Source organism: Rhinolophus hipposideros (genome assembly GCF_964194185.1).
Source record: "Rhinolophus hipposideros genome assembly, chromosome: 4".
NCBI classification, from domain to species: Eukaryota; Metazoa; Chordata; class Mammalia; order Chiroptera; family Rhinolophidae; genus Rhinolophus; species Rhinolophus hipposideros.
In genome coordinates, this window is record NC_138050.1 from 80660320 (window position 1) to 80674379 (window position 14060).

The following is a 14060-nucleotide window of genomic DNA, read 5'->3' on the forward strand; positions in this document are numbered from 1 at the left end:
ATTAAACTAACCAGAAGTATTATATATATATATATATATATATATATATATATATATATATATATATATATACACTAAAGTATCAAGTACAGAAATAGTTATAAAAAGATAGTAAGTGGCAGAATAACAACCACTAGCCCTTACCTACCTCACTCTTTCTCCTCCCTTCCCCCCAAAATATAAAATAAATAAAACTTTAACTTTGGTTGTAGCAATAATACATTAGCTATTTAAAAATCACAAGTGGAGAATGGAAACGGCAAGGACATACTGACAGGGACTCTGGTCATCGTTCAAAGTTTTACAAGATAACTGGAGATTCTTGACCTTGGGCTATTCAAAGGTGAAGGTGAGAATAAAGGTAGATTATAGCATAGGTACCATACATATAATATAAAACATATGTATAGGTACATATATACACACATATACAAACAACCCACTTACACTTCAATATATGTAGAAGAAAGTATAACAGAAAGACAAAAATGAGCCAGAATATTAGCAAGCAGGAGAATGACTTACACTATAATCTTCCTTGCTTTCCAAAATATTTTATAAAATACACTTTGGAAACAATAGTTTTTCTTCAAATTAAGGGTTCTCAAAGTTAAAGAGGCTGTGGCAATGAGGGGAGTCATTCATCCTGCTTTTTTTGGCAAGAACAATATTTTAAAATATGTGCTTTGGTTGTAAAGGCAAAGCGAAGGAGACAAGTAAATTGGGATACTAAATAAAAATAATTAAATAAACCTAAGAGTGAACACACTGCTGTCACTTCAAATGTCCAGAGTATACCAAAGTGTATGTAAATATGTCCATTATTCACATATCTTCAATGAACGGACTGCCTTGCTCCCTGTGGCATAGAGAAAAAAAATCACTTAATTTTAGTTTCATTAATTATATTAAAATGATATGCCAAAACCTTTAGAAAGATTTGGCTCTCTGCTAATGATGAACAAAACACTTTACAGAGTTGCCAGATCGTTGCTGAAAAACACTCTGAATGGGGTGGAATGGAAGTGGGAAGAGGAACATATTTATTATGCATTATGAATATCTTTCATCACAACATACTTCCCTGAGTTTATTAGACACAACTTTCTCACAGAAATCCAAACAATTATGAGCAAGCTATGATAAACAAGCGTTTTTTAGACTTTAAAAATGTGCATACTAAAAAAGAAAAGGGTGTGAAATCATCCATACTCACAGATTTCCTGAAGCAAAAACAAAGCATCAATATAAACCCTACACAGGAGCTATGGAAAACCCCAAAATGTCTCCATATTTCTTCCCTTCTCTCTCCCTTCATCCCCAATACTCAAACACAAAAAGGACAAGTTCAATTTCTTTTCTAAAAGTAGGCAGAACAAACACTGCTAATGGAAAATTACCTTTGGAAGCTTTGACTTTTCTAAGTTTATGAATGAGGAAAGTTATTTCTCTTAACTACATTGCTGGAATTTTTCTACTCTCATTTCAATTCAAAATACAGGGCTTATTCTTCTCCCAACCTTCCCATGCACTCCTCTCACACCTTTCTAAGTCACCTTCAGACTAGCTCAAAGTTTGGGCCCAGAAAACAGTAGAAGCTAATGTTTTAGACCTCTTCTACAGTCTGGTGGGTAACGCTACTCAGATTTCACATTACTTTATGTAGCGTAAGAAATGTAACATTGAACGTTTATTCTCTTTACTTTTTCCACTTATATACACTTATTTAAGTACAAATGAATTATTTTTAAGCAGCTAGCTTTGGAATTCTTAAAATATGCTCTTTTTCCTATGAAATAATCTCTAAACCTAATTTGAATTTTTAAATATGTTAAGCTATATTTAAATATGAATTAATTGAATATGAAATAAATTACATATGAATAAACCAGCACGTGGCATCAATAACTCCTAAATGACTACAAGGCTGGCGTCCGCAACAATTTTCTAACAAGCAGCTGTTCCTGATTCACATCTGCTGGGAAGACGTCTTCAGCATCATTAAAAAAGTCATCTTTTTCGTGCAGTAGAATAACGGACAGAAGTCTAGGTGTTAATATTCTACAGATGTTAACCCTAAGATGTTGAGGAAGAAGCCTCCCAGGGACCATCTCCTTTTCAATGAGAAAAAAAAGGGAATGGATGATCTTGTTTCTGAGGCACAGCTGGGAAAGTAAGAACCCTTCGGTGAATGACCCCAGGGTATCTCATCTCATTAATGCCGACTTTAAAGAAGTACAAGCCCTGACTCCCACCCCCAGGCTCCGGAAGCTGCCTGGAAGAAAGCATCTCTCCAGGAGCGTCAGAGGTGCCTAAACTCCTCCACCCACCCACCCACCCACACAACACACACTTCGTACACTGCCCGTGCAGGTATGTGTCCGGCATCCACTCTAGTCGCCCCAAAGAAACGCACCCGAGGACCCTGGGCCGTCTCTGCCCCGCAGACAGACATCCCGGGCGTCCCGGTGCCGTCGCGGGCTGGTCCCCAGGGATGCGCGCACCCCGAACCCCGGTGGCCAGCGCCCGACTGTGTCCTGGCCGAGGAGCTCTGGGGAAGCCTGCGGAAACCGTCGGGGGTAGGACAGCGCTAAGCTTAGCTGGATGTTAAGAGACAGGAGAATCAGAACTTGCAAAGTCCCCCAAAACTGTACACGTAGGCCAGCCGGCCGCCACGCGCCCGTGACTGTCCCAGGAAGAGACTGAGGCGCAGAGGGGCCGGGGCGCCCTCATCTCCCGACGCCTGCAAGCCCGTGCGGAAGGGAGCGGAGCAGAAGCACTCACCTCCACCCATCTCTGGGCCTCGGCGAAGGCTACGGCGCAGTCGCCTTCGGCCTCCTGCATCGCTTCCAGGACTGGGGCAAGAGGGACAGAGGAGTCCGTGGGCGCGCGGAGGGGCGGGGGGCTCGCGCGCGTCTCGGCCGCCGCCCTCGCCTCCGATCTGCCTGCGAGACGCCCGGCTTCTCCTTCCTTTTGTTGCGATCTGCAGCTCGGGAAGGTTTCGAACCCGCAACGACTTGAAGATGTGGCTTTCTCTAAACTCCTGTGAACGACCCAAGGTCCGCGGGGACACGGGCAGCCTGGCAGGGCGACCGGAGGCGGCGCGCAGCACCAACAACTGTTTGGACTTCAAAAGTCGCAGTGCTGTCGCCGCCCTCCCCGACGTGGCCCCGCCCCAGCCCACCCGGGGCCGCGGAGTCGCCGCTTCCGTCCGCCCCCCGGCAGCTCCCCGGGGCTCCCCGGCCGCAGCCGCCTTTGTGGTGCGACTGTCTGGGCCGGGAGATGCCACCGGCCGCCAGAGGCCGGCCCCGGGCCCCGCTCCCGCTCCCGCGCCGCCCGCCTGGACCGCAGCCCCGCCCCGAGGGGATGCGCCCCCGAGCCCGCAGCCTCCCCGCCTCCGCTCCCCGGCCGCCGTCTCCCTCTCTCGGGACCCCTGGAAGCGGCTCCCCGCGGCTCCAGGCCTCCGGGCCCGCCTGACATACCAGGAATAGCTGCACACAATTGCACCTTTCTCGGCCAAGAAACTTCCCCCGCGGGGACCGGCCCGGCCCGCCGCCCTCACCTGCGGCCGGACCCGCCGCGCGCGGCGCCCGCTCACTCAGCGCCCGCGGAGGCGACGTGCGGGCTCCGCCGCCAGGTGCGCGGCCGCCCCCTCCCGCAGCTCTCCGCCCCCACGGCGGCCGCCCGGGCCCTCCTGGCGGCAGGTGAGGGGAGTGTCTCGGGCACGTGCCGCCCACTGCGCCCCGCTTGGGCCAGGCCCGCTCCGCCCTGCTTCCTGGTGGGCGAAGTGACGGGTACCTGCCACTCCAGCCTCGTCTCCTCGTACAGGGTTCGAGCGGGAGGGAGCCAACCCTGCTTTCTCCTGCCCTTCACCCACTAGGCCGAGAGCAGGCCATTTGACCGCCCTCACCCTGAGCGTCGTGGTTTGGGTACACTCCGGGGACAGTGAGGTGACAGTATCCGCAGCGTCCCTGGGTAGTTGCTCAGGGCTGGAGGGTCGTAGGCTCTTGGGTTGGCTCATCTGGGTTCTTTTCACACACAAATCAGATCCGAAAGGACCCTGCTCATCTGTCTTGGCTCCCTAGGGACCTGCTCAGGCGCTCCTGAAGGCCTATCCAGACCACACGTTGATTGGAAGAATGGATTCTTCCCCCTTTTAGGAAGCAAGCCTTGTCCTCCGCGCCCCCTTTTCTTTTCTGGTTGTTTGTTTTCTCTTTACGATGAAAACTAGGTCAAATATTTAACAATTATTTTCATTTTACCTTATTTCATCACCTTTTGTGTTGAAGTTTTAAAGATAAATAGATATTGTGATATTTGACTCCTAAACATCACAATATACATCTCATGTTTAAAAGGACACTTTCTACATACCCGTATTACCATTTTCACAAGTAACTAAAGCTAACAATAATTACCTAATATCAAGTTATACCCAATCCAGACTCAAATTTCCCCAGCTGATGCCAAAATGTCTTTTACAACTGATTTACTCAGACCAGAGTCCAAACAATGACCACACATTGCATTTGGTTACATCTTTTTTAACCTAGAATAACCTCCTCATTCTCCCCACTCCCCTATTTTAAGAATGACACTGTCTTGTTAAAGAAGCCAGGGCAGCCTTCTGGACTTCTTATGGCTCTTTGTGGTATCTTCAACATAATTCTCTTTCCTCTGTATTTCCTGTTACCTAGATGTTAGATCCAAAGTTTGGATTGGAACCCATTTACTCTTCTGCATAAAGACTTTACTCACTTTTTTCCCCACTGGTGTGACTTCTAGAGGATGGTTGGTATGTTGTTGTTTTTTCCCCCAGTGGCCTCTTTTTTAAATAAATAAATAAATAAATAAATAAATATATATATATATATTTCAATAAATATATATATTTAAATATATATATATTTCAATAAATATATATTTCAATAAATATATATATTTCAATAAATATATATATTTCAATTACAATTGACATTGATATATATACAATTGACATTGATATATATATAAATATATATATATATATTTCAATTATAATTGACATTAAATATTATATTAGTTTCAGGTATTCAGCATAGTGGGTAGACATTTATAGAACTTATGAAGTAATCCCCCGGATAAGTCTAGTACCCGCCTGACACCATACATATTTATGACAATATTACTAATTATATTCCCTATGCTGTACTTTACATCCCTATGACTATTCTGTAATGGCCAATTTGTACTTCTTAATCCCTTCACCTTTTCCACCCAGTCCCCCAACACCCTCCCACCTAGCAACAATCAGTTTATTCTCTACCATGTTTCCCCGAAAATAAGACCAACCGGACAATCAGCTCTAATGAGTCTTTTGGAGCAAAAGTTAATATAAGACCCGGTCTTATTTTACTATAAGACCAGGTTAATATATAATATAATAACATTAATATAATATAATATAATATAATATAATATAATACCGGGTCTTATATTAATTTTTGCTCCAAAGACATATTAGAGCTGATGTCCGGCTAGGTCTTATTTTCGGGGAAACATGGTACCTATGAGTTTGTTTCTGCTTTGTACGTTTATTTTGTTTTTTAGATTCCATATATAAGTGAGGTCATATGGTATTTGTCTTTCTCTGTCTAACTTATTTTACTTAGCATAATATGCTCTAGGTCCATTTGTGTTGTCACAAAGATTTCATTTTTTTTTAGGGCTGAGAAATATTCCACTGTATATATGTACCACATCTTCTTTATCGAATTGTCTATCCATGGGCACTTAGGTTGCTTCCATATCTTGGCTGTTGTAAATAATGTTGCAATGAACCATAGGAGTGCATAATATATCTTTTCAAATTAGTGTTTTGGATTTCTTCAGATAAATACCCAGAAGTGGAATTGCTGGATCACAGGTTAGTTTTATTTTTAATTTTTTGAGGACCCTTCATACTGTTTTTCATAGTGGCTGCACCAATTTGCAATCCCACCAACAGGCACGAGGGGTCCCTTTTCTCTATATCCTCACCAACACTTGTTTGTTGATTTACTGATGATGGCCATTCTGACAGGTGTGCAGTGATATCTCATAGTGGTTTTAATTGCATTTCTCTGATGATTGGAGGTGTTGAGCATATTTTCAAATGTCTATTGGACACTAGAGGGTAGTTTTTATTTGTTAGATTTATTCATTCAACTTTGTTTTCATTGGCACTGTGGGTAACACATGCGTCTGTTTAGAAGAGCTGAGAATTGTTTTTGCTGAAGTCAAGCTATTGAGGAGAACATCTCTTTGCCTCCTGGCTATGCTATGATCAGACCAAACCCAAACTGAGGATGATAGCATAAAAGAAAGTGGCAAGATATTGTTCTCTTTCTCGCAATTCATGATCTGTTCTGTGAGATATTTAGGGAGTACCATATATATATATATATATATATATATATATATATATATATATATATATATATATATACACACACACACACACACACACACACACACACACACACACACACACAAAGGGCTAGGTGTCTCGAGGGATAGAAAAATGAAAAAAAAAATGTAGATACTAAACCCCATGCCATTTCCAGTCCAGTGGAAAAACAGACATTCCTCAATCTTCATGAGAGTTGTTGTTACTACAGTTACTATGTAGGTATATTATACTGTTTAATGCTACTGCTCTGTAACTTGACTTACAGCTTTGAGGACAGCAGCCCAGGATGGTAAGAAGTGCACAGGCTTTGGAATCGAATGACTGAGGTTACCAAGTTACCAAACTCTCTGAGCTTTAGCTTTCTTGTCTGAAAAAAAAAAAGTGGTAATAATAACTACTTCAGAGGTTTTATGGGAATTACATATAATGGTGTATGTACAAGCCCGGGGCATTGCTGGCATGGAGCAGACGCTCCATAAATGATGGTTATTTCCCAATAGTCTCTCTCTGTCTAACAGTAGTTGTCAAACATGGATTTTTCCTAATACATGGGAATTTCTTTTGTTTGCTCAAATACACAGAAAGTGCTGTAAGATCTTGCAAGTTCTGTTGCAACTCAGCTCAGGCAACAGTCATTTCTGTCTCTCTAGCAGTGCAAATTTGCAACTCAGAAGATCCCAATCCAATTCTTTGTATCCTAACATCAGTCATTAGAGTGTCTTATCCTTCTGGAAAGATGTATACAGCTCTATAGAGAAAGGTAACCTGCCTTGGGAATTTAAAGAAAAAATCACAATGAGAAAACATCAAGAACATTATTTGTTTTTCAAAGGAATTTGAGGTATCTTTGAAGATTTAAGAGCAGTACAACTGCATGTTCTTATCCATTAGTGATAAAATGAGATGGTGGAGAAAAGTGATACAACCTTTTTTAAAGGTAATCTGGCAATAAATATTAAAAGTTTTCTAAATGCCCACACTCTATGGCACCAATTCCACTTCTGGGAATTTATCCTAAAGCTATGAGCAAAGACACATGCACAAAACAAGCATCTGTGGTGTGGATACACACATGCATGAGCCAAACCTCCCATTAGAGGAGGAGCCTGGTGAGCACAGGCCTCCATCTATCAGCACCTTTGAGATCTGTCTCAGCTGCAAGGCAAGCCTCACCAACGTCATGCCCCTCCCACAGCAGCACTCACTGGTGATTGAGTGACTTGAGATTATAAAAGCCCAGTCATTTCCACCCAGTTTGGGACAACTCTGATGGGCCCTTTCCATAGATGTGGCGTCTGTAAAGCCTGCAGGCCTCTTTCACAGTTGGTTAGAGTGTGGTGTTGGTGGCACGAAAGTTGATGGTTGGATCCCTGCATGGGCCACTGTGAGCTGCACCCTACTTAAAAAAAAAAAGAAAAAATAGTAAACCTCCCACAATAGAGATGGTGGAGCAAATTATGGTTTTTCCAGAGTGAAATATATTCTGCAATCATTAAAAATGTAAAATAGACAATGACATAGGGAGATGTTTCAAGTATATTCCAAAATGAAGAAAAGCAATGTATAAAGCACACCCTAATTTATGATTATATTTTTAAATGCATAATTTTTCCACATACAACAAACTGGAAAAAATTCCACCCAAATTTTAGTGCGGGCTATTTCCTAATGGAGATTCTATAGTCCTCTCTCTTTAAACAGTTTGTTTTGTTTGTTTGTTTTTAACAAAGGCCACGTATATTACTTTTTACAAATGAGAAAAATTAGTATAATACAGAGGTATGTCCAAATTTGAATTTTTATCTCGTCCTACAAACTTCAACCTCTCCCTGACTTACCTGACTTGGTAAATGATACCAGGCCTAAAACCTGGGGTTCATGCTGGACTTCCTCATCTCTCATATCCATGTCCACCCTATTTCTAGTCCTGTCCATTTTACTTCCTAAATATCTCTCCAATTGCCCCCTCTTTTCCATTTTCCCATTACCTTAGTTCAGGCCCTCATTAGTTCTCAGCTAGATTTCAGAAATCATATGACCTTTCTAAAATGTAAATCTTATCACACCAACACTTCTCTCTAACTCCTCATTCAAGGACTCCCAGTTGCCTTTAAGGACCATCTAATGGCTGCCAGCACATTAAGTGGCATCCTTCAATATTTGCTCCTGCCCACTTCTCTAACCACATGCCCTGACCCGTGTTTTCCCCTTTGTGAGAAATGTATTCTCTCCCTCTTTGCTTGGCTTTCTCCTATATATTCTTCCAGACTCAATTCAGGCCTCTTCGTTCTCAGAATCCTGTAAAAAACTCTTTGCTGGTCACCTTGGGCTAGGTTAAGTGTTTCTTCTTTACGTAGTCTTAGCCCCTTTCATGAGGTATTAGATTGTCCATTTTCCTCCTTGAATCATGAGCAACTTAGGAGTGCCTGACTCATTGCCTGAAACACAGCTGATGTTCAACAACTATTTACGAACTGGTGTGTGTGTGTGTGTGTGTGTGTGGTGTGTAAAATTTATAACTTTTAATGCACAGAATTAATAAAATATTGATAGTGCAGTAGGAAATATCACTGATTACCGCAGCTAATACAAGAGTTTCTTTATAGCAGGGTTTCTCAGCAGAAGTTGAGAAAGGATTGTCAATTTGGGCCAGATAATTCTTTGTTATGGGGGATTGTCTTGTGCATTGTAGGCTGTTTAGCAGCACCCCTGGCCGCCACTAAATGCTAGCAGCACTCCTATAGATTTGAGAAACAAAAATGTCCCCAGACATTGTTCAATGTCCCTAATGGGGGTGGGGGTGGGGGGGTGCAAATCATCCCCAGTTGAGAACCACTGCTCTTCAGGGAGAGGCTGGCTTTGTGGCTTTGTTAGCTAATGCTTCAGTACAGTAGCCGTGTAACTCGGGCCCAAGTTTCTTGAAGCAAATGGGTGCCGTAGAACAGACAGGAGTTAATGTGAATTAAGGGGGAACGCAATTCTATATTATAAAGGAGGAAGGGGCAGAAGAGAACTGGGCTGAAGGATGCCTGGAGCCAAGATTATAAGAAAGAAGGGTCCTGGTGGCTGGAAAGAATTGCAAGAAGAGACAGGTAGAGTGGAAATTCTTCTAATAAAAGGACTGAGTTTCTCATCGTAGTTGATTGTGGTTCATAAAGTGTCAGCCCTATGGGTTGAATGGTAGCAACATCTGGATTGAATGTATATTTTTCATGTTTATGTAACACCTTTATTAACAGGAAGAATGACTCCTAGAAGGTGGATGAAAAACTATGCTAAATTTAATGACAATTGTCTCAGTTTATAGATAATATAATCGTATAAAGAGAACATTCTAAAGATGTCAAAAAACTTAGAACTAAAAAAGAATTTGGAAAGTTGCTGGATACAAAATCAACATACAAAAATCAGTTGCATTTCTATACACTAACAATGAACTATTTTAAAAAGAAATAAAGAGAACAATTCCATTTATAATAGTATAGACAAAGTAAAATACTTAGGAATGAATATAACCAAGAAGGTGAAAGACCTGTACAATGAAAGCTATAAGACATTGATGAAATAAATTTAAAAGACACTCATAAATTAAAAGATATTCTATCTTCTTGGATTGGAAGAATTGATATTGTTAAAATATCCATAATACCCAAAGCGGTCTATAGATTCAATGCAATCCTTGTCAAATGGCCTTTTCCCCAGAAATAGAACAAATAAACCTAAAATTCATATGGAATCACAAAAGAACCCTTAATAGCCAAAGCAAACTTGAGAAAAAACAAAGATGGAGGCATCACATTTCCTGATTACAAAGTTTATTACAAAGCTATCATAATCAAAAACTCATAGACACAGACAATAGCTTAGTGGTTGCCAGAGGGTAAGGAGGGTGGGGGGAGAGACATGAGGGTATGGGGGATCAAATATATGGTGATGGAAGGAGAACTGACTCTGGGTGGTGAACACACAATGGGATTCATAGATGATGTAATACAAAATTGTACACCTGAAATTATGTAATTTCATTAACAATTGTCACCCCAATAAATAAATAAATAAACATTATTGCACTGGCATAAAGACAGATGCATAGACCAATGGGACATAATCAAGAGTCCAGAAATAAACCCACATATATATATATGGTTAACTAATATTTGACAAGGCAGCCAAAAATATTCATTGGGAAAGGAGAGTTTATTCAATACACGATTTGGGGGAAAGCGGATATTCACATGTAAAAGAATGAAATTGAACCCCTACTTTATATAAAACACAGAATTTAACCTAAATGGATTCATTGTAATACCTGAAAGTGTAAAACTCCTAAAAGAACACACAGGGCAAAAGCTACTTGACGTCTTGGCAATCATTGTTTTAGGTATGACACCAAAAGCACAGGCAACAAAAGCAAAAGTAAACAAGTAGGGCTGCATCAAACTAAAAAAGCTTCCGTACAGCAAAAGAAACAATCCACAACATTAAAAGGCAATCTACCAAATCCGATAAGGGGTTAATATCCAAAATATATAAAGAACTCACACAACTCAATATCAAAACAACAATGTGAATCAAAAAGGGGCAAAGGACCTGAGTAGACAGACATTTTCCCAAAGAAGACATACAGTACGTAATAGCCAACCGTATATGAAAAGACACTCAGTATCTCTCACTTCAAGGAAATGCAAATCAAAACCACAATGAGATATCACCCCATACCTGTTAGAATGACTATTATCAAAAAGACAAGAGATAACTGTTGGAGAGGATGTAGAGAAAAGGGAACCCTTGTACACTATTGGTGAGAATGTAAATTGGTGCAGCCACTATGGAAAACAGTATAGAAGTTCCTCAAAAATAGCTCCACCATATGACACAGCAATTCCACTCCTGGGTGTATATCCAAAGAAAATGAAATCAGTATCTCAAAGAGATATCTATATCCCATGTTCATTGTAGCATTGTTCACAAAGGCCAAGATATGGAAAAACAACCTAAGCATACAACAACAGGTGAATGGATAAAGAAAATGTTATACACACACACACACACACACACAGGAATATTACTTAGTCATTACAAAAACAAGGAAATCCTCCTTTTGGACATCATGAATGGACCTTGAGGGCATTATGCTAAGTGACATAGTCAGTCAGAGAAAGACACACATTGTACATTCCCACTTAAATGTGGAGTCTTAAAAAAAGCCAAACTTCTAGAAATAGAGTAGAATGCTGGTGGCCAGGGTCTAGGGAGTGGGGGAAGTGGGGAAATGTTGGTCAAAGAGTATAAACTTCCAGGTATAAGATAAATAAGATCTGGGCGTCTAATGTAGAGTACAATGACTATAGTTAACAATACTGTATTATATACTTGAAAGTTATCAAGAGAGTAGGTCTTAAATGTTATCACCACAAAAAAAAAAAGAAAAGAAAAATGGAATTACATGAGGTGATGGAGGTGTTAACTAACCTTATTGTTGTAACCATTCTGCAGTTATATATCAAATCATCACATTGTACACATTTAACTTACACAATGTTACATGTCAAATTTATCTCAATAAAGCTTGAAAAATAAATAAAAGTTCAGTTAAACAAAAAAGAATATACATATATAATGATAAAGTCCTAATTATCTGATCTCTATCTACAAAAATATATTCTTTGGTGTTAGTAATCAGAGGATTGTGAGTTGTCAGTACTTGCATAATGATATTCAGACAGCTAGGTTCAATTCTATATTTAGGAAATGGAAACCAGAGATAAAAAGAAGCCAAAATGTTACAGATAATGATTAAGAAATGAAGATAAAAGTGGGAAATGTTCCAGGAAGCAGAAGAAGAAAAAAAACAAGGTGAATCCATCTTACATACCCCCGAAAGGTAGACATACCTGGAGGAAATTTTCAGTACAACCTCAGGATGATGATGAGTGTTTGCTCAGTGAGTGAAGGCAGGGGTTCTAAATTTGTCTGTGACTGCTGGGTTAACCAAGAAGGGATAGAGGAGAAGCACTTGGTTCTTATCGACCTACCCCCTGTGTGCTCAGACATCTCATTAAGAGATCAACTGAGATGGTAACTTTTAAAACATGAGACCAACCCCATAATTTGAAAAGCAGTTGGTCATTTTGTTCCCACTATAAAGATCTTAAGAGCTTTTTCTTAATGTGTAAAAGATTTCCTATCACTGAACTCAAATTATTTAACATAAAAACTAAGACTTTTTTTTTTATGGTAAGTCCTGAATTCTAGCCAGAATTGCAAAACCACACTATAATTCTTTAAGTGATAGTGAGATCAAAAGGACTTACCCTAGAATTAGCTTTAAAATAAACTATCGGGGCTTCTGGGAAAGAAGGAGAGAATGTGTGTTTACTAAACTTCTCTTCCTGAAACCCAGTGAAATGATTTTCCCTAAAAGGCTATCTTTAGTAATGATAATCAAAGATAAAAATAGTCCTGTGCAGACTTTTTATTTATTTTTTTCTTTGTGTTTTGATGTTTTGGTAAAGAAGTTCTACCTTACCTCTCATTAAGTTTACTTAAAAAGAGCAACAACCTTACTATCTGTTTAAATTGTTCTGCTCAAAATGCAGGGAAAGAAATTAAGTATGCTGTTTACTGTATTATTAATACTTTAGAAATGTAATAGTCCTTTTTGTTTACATTTTGAAATTGGACCCAGAGAGGAAACAGCCCATCCATTATAGGAAACTTCTAAAAGTTCAAAGCACAATTTTTTAACTAACCCCTTCATTATCCCTATTCTGTGAATACTGGGTGGTACCAATGATATGTTAGCTTCAAAAAGGAAAGGATTCAAGAACTACAGAATGGACTGGCCTGGAAACCAAAGATCCAAGCTGCGCTCCTAGGGTTTCCACTATCCTAATCTGGGCCTGGCTTATGAGATGACAGCACTCTCTAATAAACTGCACCCTCACCCTCATGCCATAGAAGAACCCTTACCAATGGCTGTGAAATGAAGCACTTGTCTGTTCTTCAGAGTTCCAATATGGCCACAAAATCTCCATCCTTGTGGAGACAGGTCTGGTGTTCTTTTGAATCTTGCAAGTAATCCCAAGAGATGCCAGCCTTGGCATCTGACCCAGCCCAGTCAGCCGGTTCTGTAGGAAATGAGGTAGTGGGATTTCCTCAAATGTGGGGATCAGTTTAAAATGCTCACAAGAATCATGAACAAACCAGGAGTTCTTGCACTAGGAATGCTCCATCCATGACTCCACTAGAAACTTTTTTAATCCCTGTGGACAGAAAGAGACAGAAAAAAGATGTAACTGATGTGTTTTTTTTTAAATCTATGACATTGGAGATTTCTAGGGACGGAGCGAGAAGACCTCTATTTATTGCTCCATTTCTACTTATTGAGACAATTAACTGGGGTGGAAGCCCCGCCTAAGACTTTGCTATGGATTAAGGCTACACACACACACACACACACACACACACACACACACACACACACCCCACACTCCCATTTCCCACAGATTACACCCACCCATACTTTCTTCTGTTGAATCTTTGAACAGTTAAAGGTCGTTATTAGGGCTACATGGCTCTGTTATTTGGAGTACTACAATCGGTTCCATTTTATTTTTGTAAGAAAGAC

The 14060-nt window shown here is 40.4% G+C and overlaps 1 protein-coding gene across 9 annotated transcripts in view; it reads right to left on the bottom strand.

The window, feature by feature from the left end:
* Positions 1-3661, bottom strand: part of LMO7 (LIM domain 7) — a 190489-nt gene extending 186828 nt beyond the window's left edge. For 2 of the 9 annotated variants that reach the window (XM_081046317.1, XM_081046314.1), the window contains exons 1-2: positions 3483-3609; positions 2785-3127 (exon numbers count right to left, since the gene is read on the bottom strand). In XM_081046317.1, the coding sequence (XP_080902443.1) occupies positions 2785-2844 (60 nt within the window). In that variant the 5' untranslated portion in view covers positions 2845-3127; positions 3483-3609. Of the gene's footprint in view, positions 1-1216; positions 1340-2784; positions 3153-3482 lie in introns of those variants that run through there. The other 7 variants (XM_081046318.1, XM_081046316.1, XM_081046315.1 and 4 more) reach the window with 6 other exon arrangements.
* Positions 3662-14060: the final 10399 nt, after the last annotated feature.